This window comes from Phyllostomus discolor, chromosome 8 (genome assembly GCF_004126475.2).
Source record: "Phyllostomus discolor isolate MPI-MPIP mPhyDis1 chromosome 8, mPhyDis1.pri.v3, whole genome shotgun sequence".
Classification (NCBI taxonomy): Eukaryota; Metazoa; Chordata; class Mammalia; order Chiroptera; family Phyllostomidae; genus Phyllostomus; species Phyllostomus discolor.
This window is the reverse complement of record NC_040910.2, coordinates 79,170,006-79,181,675: the sequence shown is the minus strand read 5'-3', so window position 1 is coordinate 79,181,675 and position 11,670 is coordinate 79,170,006. Positions and strand designations below refer to the sequence as shown.

General features: G+C 49.0%; 1 protein-coding gene across 5 annotated transcripts in view; it reads right to left on the bottom strand.

Moving 5' to 3' along the window:
* Positions 1-1,442: 1,442 nt before the first annotated feature.
* Positions 1,443-11,670, bottom strand: part of FAM222B (family with sequence similarity 222 member B) — a 65,884-nt gene continuing 55,656 nt past the window's right edge. For 3 of the 5 annotated variants that reach the window (XM_028519396.2, XM_028519397.2, XM_028519395.2), the window contains one exon: positions 1,443-5,317. In XM_028519396.2, the coding sequence (XP_028375197.1) occupies positions 3,711-5,317 (1,607 nt within the window). In that variant the 3' untranslated portion in view covers positions 1,443-3,710. The remainder of the gene's footprint in view (positions 5,318-11,670) is intronic. The other 2 variants (XM_028519398.2, XM_028519394.2) reach the window with 2 other exon arrangements.

The following is an 11,670-nucleotide window of genomic DNA, read 5'->3' as shown; positions in this document are numbered from 1 at the left end:
AAGAATCTCGGTACGGGATTCCTGGAAGCTGGTGGGGATAACTATGGGCTCTAGCAGAAGGAATGCCTTCACTTAAGCACTTGCTTCAGGCAACAGGTGGAACCATCTTTCCGACAGAAGTTGGACACTGGACCAAACTTGGGTTCTCTCGGATGGCAAGACTGCTGCTGCAGCACGCCAGGAGAACGTGCCGCCCACAGCTGTGTGCAACAAGAGGGGAGTGCAGTCAGCTGCACGCCCGTCTGGGCCTCGCCCTTCTCCCAGCTGTTGCAGGCAGTCTCGATTGCCTTGTGGAACTCAGGCCAGGTTCTGCAACAAAGTGTGAACTGCACTCTCACCTCACTGTCTACACTACCTCTGTGACATGGGGCTGACTGCAGGTCTCCTGTGACAGACATAACAGGGCTTTCTTTTACAGGGGTGGCATGAGTAGGGAAGGAGTGAAAGCCCCTTCACGAGAGGGCAGCCCGCAGATACAAGCATGCCCAGGAGGGGAGAGTGCTTCCCACTCCAACGGTATTATGACAGCCACCCGCTGACTCCTGCTACTGACAGTGATTCCACCCTCACCGAATCCCACATCTTGTGGAATCTTCCCTTTCTTCCATTACACTGTGGCCCAAATCCATACTCAGCAAAAAGGAATGGGGAATCTCGTTGACCCCTGAACAACACAGGCTTGAACTGGATTTTCAATAAATACTGTAAATGTATTCTTGTTAAAACGTTCTTCCCTCTTGCTTACTTTATTACAAAGAATACAGCATATACAATATAAAACATACAAAATGTGTTGACTGTTATCGGTAAGACTTCTAATCAGTAGGTTATTAGTAAAGCTTGGAGTCGTTATTTTCTACTGTGTGTGGAGGGGTGGGAGGGTAGGCCCCTCCAACCCCTATGTTGTTCAAGGGTCAACTGTAAATAGCTCTTTTGTATTTTTCCCCCTGCAGACAAAAAAGGGGCAACTTCTTTAGTTCTCAATCCTCAAGATTCGAGTCACCAAAGAGCCACTTTTCATGTTATAGATTAGAGCACTTAATACCACCTCCGTCAGAACCCTCGGAAATTCCAGTGTTGTTGGCAGAAGGGGGGCACATTTGGTCTTAAATGGCTTATCAGCCAAACACTCATTTCCCAACGACGTACAGTCCTTGGAGTGGAAGTGGCAGCACACTGTAGCTCCCCACTGAAGGGTGGCGGCAGACCATACTTCCCCAGATCTCAAGGCACCAGCTGTCCTGCCCAGGGAGAGGTCCAGCCAGCTGGGTACCTTCTGGGGGCTGACTGAAGAATCTACTTTTATGCTTTACAATCCCCCCAGCACATGGTGTGCAATGATGGATTGGGAAAGCTTCTCATGAGATGAATAGGAGACCCCCTCTTAAAAATGAGGAACTAACATCCTTTTTAGTAAATGAGGCGTTATAAACAAATAGGACAAGATTGAGAGGTTTTCTTTCTTTTTACTGGTTTATAATAATCTTAAAAACCCCATCACACCCATAAACCACCACAGGTGAGAAGATGAGGGAGGTGGAGAATGAATGCTACAGTATGTGGACAGCTGAAGAATCCTGGTATTCCCTAGGGGCAGTGTGGGATGGAGGCAGGGAGTATGGGTAGGAGGCCCTGGTCTGGCCTCTTATTGCTGGTTGGGGGTTGGCTGGCAGAGGGGTGACGGGCTCAGGGGGAACTAGGAAACATCTCACACCAAAGGCGAGGGCAGTTAAGAGTGGAGGTGGGGTCACAGTACATTTTCCATGCAGATTAGGGGTGAGAGTGAGAGCTTTAGAGAGTTGCACCCCCACACAGGAAGATGGGTTTGAGGTTTGATTTAAAGCCCCCAACTTGGTGTCTGGTCCAATTTCCTAAAATGGCAGCTCACCTTTCGGGGAGAGGCATTAGAAAAAAATCACAGCAAAAATATCTGGTTTGAAGCTCAAGCAAGGGATAAAGGAGACAGTAGTGCTCTTTCAATTTAACTCAGAGAAGCAAGAATTGGAAGGGGCCCTGGGTGAGATGGTGGCCAACGCCGTGGGAGAAGGCATTGCACCAGGAGCAAGAGGTGCTCCGAGGGCTCAGGGACAAGGAGGTACCAGTGTTCACAGACGGCAGGAAAACAATCGGGAACAATAAATTAGGACTTCATGTTGTTATCATTTGGCATAACACAATCAGGCTTTTTTTTTCTTTTTAAATATAAGGCAACTTGCCAACACATAATTTAAAAACTGGTCTTCAGTCACACTGCTTCAGATCACTAGAGAATTTCTGGCTAAAGAACAGTGGATAGTATATAATAAACAAAACCCAAAATCTTAAATAAGAACATCAGCTCACATTCCCCAGAGACAAGAGGAAAAGTAAGGGCTTATTTGGTTTAAAAAAAAAAAAAAAAGGCAGAGCCCAACTATGCATCTTTAACAGAAGGGTGCAAAAATTACAACAAAACATAATCTAAGTTTAAAGTTACAGAAAAGTTTAGATTTCTAGCCGACTAACTGTCACTTGGGAGTGAGATGCAGTGAGCATGGGGTGGGTATGAGCGGAGGATGGATGAGGGGCAGGAGGGGCTGTTTCCAATGAACGCCCATCTTCGGCTGTTAGAACCATGCTCATTTGGTAAAGGAAGAATTCAAAGAGCTTAAGGCTTTGTGTTTTTCTTTCTTTCTCATCAAACTGAGGGGTTGCAAAAGGAGGTGTCTAGAAGGTGAATATACCTGTGGGGCTACTCACACACAACGCTACTCAAACCCGCACTACATTCACACAGAAACATGACATCGAAAACTTACAGTGTAGAGCAATATTCTTAGCCAGTGTCGAGAACCAAAAATGCCTTTTTTTTTTTTTGGTGTTTTTAATTTGAAACTCCAATGTGATCATCCCTTACCTAACTCCTCAAGATCAATTTTTGTTTGTTTTGCTCGTCCTTTTAAGGGGGCAGGGGATGAGGGCAGCAGGTGAATTAGGAGAGGACAGTGAGAAAGGGATCTTGGGTGTGCTGGATGGTCACTGAAGGTTTGGAAAAGGGAGTCAGGAACCAAGACACCAACACAAAGATCCCCCCCCCCCCCCACGATGGTGGCTAAGTGCCTGTAGGACGATGCCCTTGAGAAAGGTGGCAAGGGCAAGTTAAGTGGCTCTGGAATCAACACAGATGTAAAACAAAGCCTTGAGGGATGGAGAAAGGCTGAGAGGAGATAAAGACTGGTCAGTTTTGATTTGAAGTCTTTGGGGTGAATAAGGAAGTAGCTTCCAGAGCACTTGAGAAGTCTGGCTTCTCAGTCCAGATAAAGACAAACAGGGAGGGCCTAGCTTAGGGGGCACCTCACTAAGGGCCCTTTCCTTAGCCCAACCACAGTCCTAAGGGAAAGGCAGAGCAGGAAAGAGAGCCGAGGGCTGATGAGAACTGCAAGGGGACAGAGGGGTGTGGGCATGGCACAGGACTGATAGGCAGGCAGCTAAGAAAAAAGCCTGGGACTGGGACCAGGTCCTAACAACCCAAAAGCGGCCTGGCGGGGGGGACAGAATGAGGGCACAGAGGATCCCCCCGTTCTGTTAGATCCCACCAAATTCCCTTTCTTAAACATCTAAGAATGATCACATTGGAGCAATAAACCTTTGAACTATCCAATTACTCAAAAGTAAGACTAAACCTAGGAGGGGGTATATGATGTGTAGCTTGTGGAGGGCACCGGGGCTACCTATCTATACCCAGGGTGCTGAATATGAAGACTTCGACTATCTGTGGGATCAGGGGCTCGGTTGCCAGGGGCTCGGTGAGCCTTGCTCAGCATGGCCAGGCTCTGTTCTCGGAAGCAGGCCTGCTGGAAATCCCCACTTAGGTAATCCACTGTTTGCATCAAGCTGTTCTGGCTCGCCACTGGACCGCCCCCGGTCCCTGCTCGGTAGTGGGCCCCAGCAGCTGCCACACAGTCGAGGGGTGCACCCGTGGGCTGCCCACCGTGGAACGGCATGGTGAGGTCCTGAGACCCCGAGCTGTCGCTATTGGGAGTGGGCAGGATGTTATTCCACAGGGGTTGGAAGTAGTGACCATTGGGGTAGGCCAGTGGGGCTGCCAGGCCGTTGACCGGTGGGGACGGGGTTGGCTTCTCCAGGGGTGGCTTCAGATGGAAGGACTGTGCCAGGCAGAGTTCCTGCGGGTAGGCAGGGGCCTTGCCCACAAAGCCAGGCCCTGCCAACTCACGTCCTGTTGCATGCTTGCCTGTCAGGCCAGGGGCTGGTGTCCCACCAGCCTCACTGCACATCTGTTGTAGGTGGGCCAGCTGATGCTGGTTCCAGGTGACTGGCTTGAGGTCGCTAGGGTAGCCAGTGGGGGCTCGAGGGATGCCCGTGGGCAGGTTGACAGGGCCTGCAGCAGGCAGTGCGGCTGTGGCCGCGTGGGTGTGCTCCATGGGATTGACCACACATGAAGGCATTGGTGTGGGGACGCTGTGGGTCGACACCCGGGTGCTTGCATTGATGAGCAGACTGCGACTAATGGGGCTGGGGTTGGCGATCTGGCCCTCACACACTGAGGTAGTGCTGATGCCTGCCCTCGTCTGGCAAAACTGGTTGATCTGGTGCACAATGCTGCTCAGGTCCGGGGGCTGGCTGTGCTGCAGGGTGGCCGCCATTGAGAGGGGGATAGTTGAGGTAGACACGGTCACATTCGGGGGGGCATCTGAGTCTGGCATCTTCCGGGCTCCATGCAACAAGGGATTGGGGGGGTGCTGGAGACCTTGGTGAGACAGACCCTGAGGGTGGACCAAGCCCTGGGTTTGGACCATGGGCTGAGGGTGGCCCAGGCCCTGAGGCTGCTGGAGGCTCTGAGGGTGGGACAGTGCCTGGGGTGGCGGGATACCCTGAGGGTGCTGCAGCGTCTGGGGAGGGGCATGGGCCAGGGTCTGTGCATGCTGCAGGGCCTGCTGGCGGGCCAGAGCCTGGGCCTGGGGGTGGGCTAAAGTGCTGGGTGCCACAGTAGCATAGGGTGCCACTGGGGGGTTCATGATGGCCTCAGGGAGCAACCGGGCTCGCGTGCCGTCAAAGTCCTTGAGTATGCTTTTGGCTGGCACTTTGACAATGGCAAGCAGGCCTGCCTTGGTGGCAGCCTGAGTCGGGTAGGGGCTGTAGCGCTGGGCTGATGTGTCGAGGCCGTTCACAGTACGACGAACGTGTTTCCGCTGGGGAACCTTCACACTGTTGGGGAAGATTTTTATAGTCAGTGGGTTGTTTGCGACCTTCTTAGCATACGCGTCCAATTCGGCTGGGGTAGGACAGTGAGCAGTTCTCATTTTCTGTGTAGTGTCCCCTAGAGAGAGAGAAGGGGAAGGAGAGCAAAGAAGGAGAGGGAGCTCATCAGTGCCAAGCCAACCAGTCCTTCTAGATTTCCCTTTTGCGGGCCTAAGGTGGAAGAGGCTAACTACTTTGTCAATCCTAGCCTTTGTTTCAAATCTGGCCTCAGGCCCCACAACAGCCGGCAGTGCTAACATTTAGTGGGTACTTATAATGGGCCAGGGCTTGTGCTAAGTGACAGGCTACCTCAGCAAACACTTGCTACTGCTTTAGGAAGCAGGTACTATCAAGACTCTTATTTTACACATGATGTCACTGAAGACAGGAATAGCAGAGCAGCTTCCACAAGTCCAGTACCTGGCAGAGCTAGACCGTGGCTGTTCTTACAGAGGTAATCAGGAGTTGTTATTCTCCTACAGGGGGCTCTCTCCAAGTTCTTACCAGGCCGCGCTGGCCTGGGGGCTGACAGCTCTAAGCAGAGCTGATTGTCGGGGCCCTCAGTCCCTTCCCCTAGGGCATCCTGGTAGGGGGGGGGCACCCAGAGTGACTACTCTCCAGTCTGCAGTGGCAGTGAGGCATTAGCTTTCTGCTCAGCGCTGGCAGCTGGGGCGTCAAGCTCACTGGGTGGGCAAACTGGCCCAGCAGACAGGATGCTTCTTTTTCAGGAGCAGAGGAATAAGCTGCCAACATCGTCCCCCACCCCCACGTCACAAGTTCACTTTTGTTTACAGCTTACTCTCAGCCTGACTGGGTGAAGATCAAAAAGCTTTATTTATTTCCTTGGGGGGGGGGGGGGTGACAATAATGACAGGGCAGCAGGGAAGGAATTTGAGAAGAAAGGATTCAGAGAATCTTTAAGTCCTGAGAGCCAAAAATAGTCTGTATTGGCCCTTGTCAGCTGTCACTTTCCAAAATGAAAGAAGAAAAACCTGCCTTCCTTTGGAGACTGCGGAAATACCCACTCAATGCGTTTCATTAATGTTAACAGTCTCTTTGTTCCCGTCTCCCGCAGCCTCCCATTGGGGGCTCCGGCGGATGCTGTGCTTCCAGTGAAAAAGGAAAAGGTTCTGAGAACAGAGCTCTTTCAGGAGGCCAGGCTCCTGCGAGGGAACTCTGCTCTGTTGTCCCTCTCTCTGAGGGAGGGTCTCCCCTCAGTACACACAGAAGGTGCTTACTAAAGGCTTGCTGAGTGAGTGAGTGAGTGAGTGAGCACAAACTGCCCAAAGCAAAAGGAAAGGGGCTTGGCTGGGAGCCTAGGCTCCGCTGACTGACTCCCTCCCTACTTCCGCCCCTTGCAGAAGCAGCCATACAGACCAGGGGCTAAGCTGACTGAATGCTCAGCTTGTGGCTTCAGCTGGCTTGGCTCAAGGAGACCCCACTTCAGAGTCACGTCACTGGGTGTCGACTGGAAGAGAAGTAGGCTAGTGAGTGTGCTAGAAGGCAGAGGGCACAGATGCCATGCTTTGGTGACACTGCTGGTTAACTGGCAGCGACTGCTTAGAAATGGCTGCTACTGGAAGCACGTAAAGAAAGCTCAGGTCTAGGATGAGCAGAAAGATTTGGGTCCATGGTAAACAAGGTAGAAGTTCATGAACAGGGTAAAGAAAGGAAAAGATTTGTGCTTTCCAGTACCGGAACAATGCCTTGAACTTAGGAGACAGGCAGACATGATTCAAGACTCTATTTACTGGATACAGAAGTCTACTCACAAATGAAATGTCTGAAAGATGACAAACTTGAAGGTCTTTTTATTTACTGATTTTGAGAGAGAGGAAGGGAGGGAGAGAAACATCAATTTGTCGTTCCACCCATTTAGACACTCATTGGTTGATTCTTGTATGTGTCCTGGACAGGGATCGAACCCACAACCTTGGTGTATCGGGACAATGCTCCAACCAACCGAGCTACCCAACTAGGGCCAAAGAAAATCTTAAAACAATGAATGTGATGGTGACAACTGAGGGCAGGAAGAAGAGGGAGACAGAGAGGTCTGGAAATCTTCCCCACCTACTTCGGAGCAGCAGCTGGTAAGCAGGGTCAAAGCCCTGAGAGTAGTGTCTGGGTTGTTTTTTATAAGCCACTTAACGGGCTTCAGTCTTCATAAAGTGGAACCATTCTCTGACCCTTCTTACACTCTCCTGGACAGGAAGATACAAAAAACGTCTAGAATTGCCAAGAGATAGTCCCTAAGCTCAAGGTGCCAGAATTCCATTAGAAGCTGCCCTGGTCAGCCACTGTACTTAGGCGTCTGTCTGACTGGTCAGAATCACGTGACACTTCTAGCTCAGCGCCTTACCCAGAGCAGGCCTGTAGTACACACTTGGGAAGTGCCATCAGCATGGTGCTCCTTGGCTGAATAACTGGGGCTCAGGAATGGGAGCCCGAGGTTGCTGAGTTTTAGTTCAGACAGGAAGTAAAGTTCTGCCCCTGGGCTTTCTTCCATTTTACTGGGTTTTTCTCCTTGAAAACTAAGTCAGAGAGAAGGATGCAGTGACTTGTTGAACAACAGGGTTTCTCTGCTCCAAGCGAGTACCCACTGCCAGTCTGTGTCTCGCAGAGGCAGGAGGGGTTGGCTTCACTCAGGAGTATGAAACAGGACATTCGCACCGAGTAGTTCTTGTCCTGCCTCCACTGATGTTGACAGCGATGATGAGGGTAGTCAAATGAAGGAATCAGAATCAAAGGGAAGAAATGGCAGGAGGGGAGGGTGGACACAGGTTATAGTATTTTTGTTAAGGAAGAATCTCTCGGATGGGATGAGTATGTCAGACAAGAGGACACATTCTGAGAATTTAGCATCACCAACCTCATATGCCCAACTTAAGTCCAATCCGTATAAAAAGTCAAGTGTTCCTCAACAGGTTTTTGTTTTGTTTTGTTTTGTTTTTGAGAGAGAGAAGAAGGGAGGGAGGGAGAAAGAGAGGGAGAGAAACATCGATGTGTGAGAGAAACATGGGCTGGTTGCCTCTCGCATGTGCCCGCAAACTGGAGCTCTGGCCCGCCCAGGCATGTGCCCCAACCAGGAATCCAAACAGGGCTCAACACTCTTTTGTCTCGTTCCCCACACACAGGTACCTTGGAGTCTGTCTTTCTTCTGTAACATCTTCCCTTAAGTGCACAGGTAACGCAGGTACCACGGCTTTGTAAGCAACTTATTTAAATACTGAATAGTGGGCCTGGCCAAGTAGCTCAGCTGGTTAGAGTGCCGCCCGCAGTCAGGGCACATGCAAGAAGCAACCAATGAATGGATAAGTAAGTAGAACAACAAACTGATGCTTCTCTTTCTGTCTCTTCAAGATGAAAACAGAACAAAACAAAACTTGACTAAACATCGAATATCAAGGGTGTCATTAATTAAGACATAAAGCACTGAGTGCTGGCCTGCGAACCAAAAGTCACTGGTTCAATTCCCAATAAGGACGGACACATGCCTGGGTTGTAGGCCAGGTACCCAGTTGGGGGCTCACACATGAGAGGCAACCACACATTGATGTTTCTCTCCCTCTCTTTCTCCCTCCCTCCCTCCTTCCCCTCTGTCTAAAAATAAATAAAATAAAATCTTTAAAAAAAGACATAAGGCAGTATATAGAAGAAGGAATATGTGGTTAGATAAAAAAAGGGATCCAGATTCAAGTACTGGCTTTACTATGGAACTACCCAGTCTCAGTCATTCCTCATGTATAAAAAGGAATGACACTTGCTGTCCTCCTTTGCAGAATTACTAAGATTCAGTGAATGGGAAAACGCTCCGTGGACAGGAACAGTGCCTGTCGATATTATTTAAGGATAGCAGTTCTGCCTGAGTCTGCTCACAGACAGGACAAAGCAAGCTGGCAAAGGAAGCACCAACTGCAGGATGCCCTGGACTTGGGTCTGGGAGCACAGTGTAACAAAGAGCACTGCTGTCTGCTCCAGGACTAGGGGTGAAATCTGCCTGAATCCAGGCTTCCCCACCGGGACCCCCCGTGTATCCTTCTATTTTGAAGGTCAGATAGCATGGGTGGCATATGCAGCAGGAACCTCTATCTATAGGTGGAGAGGCACGTGCAATGTATTTGTAATGAAGGCTTTGGAGTCTGCCCTGAGTATGAGTTTTAAGCCAGACACTGAACTGTCATGTAACGCTGGCAAGCAGCAAACACTCTTATTCTTAAAAGAACGATAAGAGAGTCTCCCATATGGAATTATTGAGGAATGAATGAAAACATATATAAAAATATTTAGGATAGTGCCTGGCACATGGTGAGCACTCAACAGATGTAGTCTAATATTTCTGAGTTTCTTCAACCACTGGACCAATTCACCATATCCAGACCCTTCCACAAGGGGGCAGACAGGCATACTGAGAAGCAGCAAAAGATTTTTGACATTTGTCCCAGGCCCCAAAAGGCTACAATAAGAGAGGTCAAAGTTGTTATCTAAAAGATGATTTGAGAACCAAGGTCTTTTGGTCATTTCAGCCACTCATTCAGGAATACTTATTGAGCCACCACTACAGACCACACTGTGAACTCAGGAAACAGGAGCAGAGGCCTCGGGTTAATAAGGAAAAAATGTCAAAAACACGTTTCCTGGAGGAATTAGGAAAAGATGGGTCAGAGGAAAACAAATTTTCAAGAGCAGAGTTCCAAAATGGCTAGGACTGTCATAGCAAGTGACATCATGGAATATACAATGTAGAAAAGCTCTAGGCGGGCATCCTCTTACCCCTGAATGTGGTCAACTACGAGACCCAGCCCAAACCCGGATGTTCTTCAATCCAGCCTGCCCCACTGCAAATTACACTTCTAAGATGGGCAATGAGGCCCATCCTCCTGTATACAGAGGAAAGGAAGGGGAGAAGAGAAGATGTGAAGTTAGAAGGGATCGATCCTGTGAGTCTGCTCATATGGCAGCTCAAGCCTGGGGGTGGGTGATTAGACAGATGAATTGCAGTGCTGGACCAAAAAGGCCCATATCCCATCTCCTGACCCTGATCCGTTTCTCCTGCCTTGGCTGACTCTTATAACATAAAGCACAGTAATCTATAAACCTCTGTATCCCATCCCCACCCTACCAGATACCAAGCTGTGTTTCTAAGGGACTTAGAAGACCCTTCTGAGAATGGGTGTGGAAGTAGGGAAAGGCTGAATTGCAGAGTTACAAAACTGATTTTAAGGTTTTTATAACTGGCAGCCTTGGGTTCTAAGCAGTTCTATAGTTGCTGGTTTCCAAAGAACATAGAGCTTATGCTCCATCTCACCTTAACTGTAAATGTTTAACACTAACAGCTGTAAGTCACCGCAGTAAGAGTTTTCTTTTTTCTTATACATTTTGGGAGAGGAGAGAAGTAAGTGAGGAAGCTTAAAAAGACCAACAGGATTTCTCCTCTGCAAAAGTGTGAATTTAGTTAAGGATAGTAACCCGGGAGTCAAAGAGATTCAAAGACACCATCCCCCAAATGGACAGGTGGGTCTGAAACCAACAAGGAAGGACATCTCAATTTTTAAATACAGACTGGGGCCAGTGGATGGCAGAGGCTACTTAAGAGCTGCTTTCGGGGGAAAAGGAATTGGAGATCCAATGTCAGCACCCAAGATAAAGATGCCTATTTGGATGCCTTAGTGTGCCTTTTCTTCCCAAATGGCTCATCCCTTGACATCACATCTCTGGGTGAAGCGGTCAGAGTTAAGGAATCTAGAAGACAGGGAGTTGCTCTTTGCCATCTTAGTGGATACTTCCAAATATACTACCCTTCCAGTGTGTCCTTGGAAGCCCAGAAACAGTCACAGTGTAGTTGGCAAGTAGATTTGGGTGGCCAAGGAGTACATACAACTTAGTCACCTAGTCATCACTCATTAAGAGAAAGGCCGGTGGGGAAAGCTGTTACAGCAGGGTTTGCCCATTGAGTCAGAAAGCTGCAGAAGGAAGACTATCACCTTCAGCTTTGTCATTACGTAAGCTGGATTCATTAGCCAAATCCCAGAACTAGCCAGGCTCTGAGTCTTACTCTTCCTCAAAGACAGGAAGTAAGAGGCTAGATAATTTTTAATTTCTGAAGATGATCTAACAGAACAGGGGCTGGTAAACTACAGCCTATGGGCCCAAATCCAGCTGCTGTTTCTCTAAACAGCTTAATTGAAAACAGCCACACACAGTTTATAAATTATCTATGGCCGCCTTTGCCCTACAGCAGTGGATATGAGTAGATGCAACAGAAACCACGGCCCACAAAGCCTAAAATCCTGCCAAACCCTGTTATGAAGGATTCAAGTAAGATGCCAAAGCACCTTTTCTGTTAAAGGGTAAGCCTAGATGCTTCACTGATTTCCCCTTTTTGCCCTGAAAGGAAAGTCTATTTCAAATTTAAGGCCATTTTAACACTTGAAG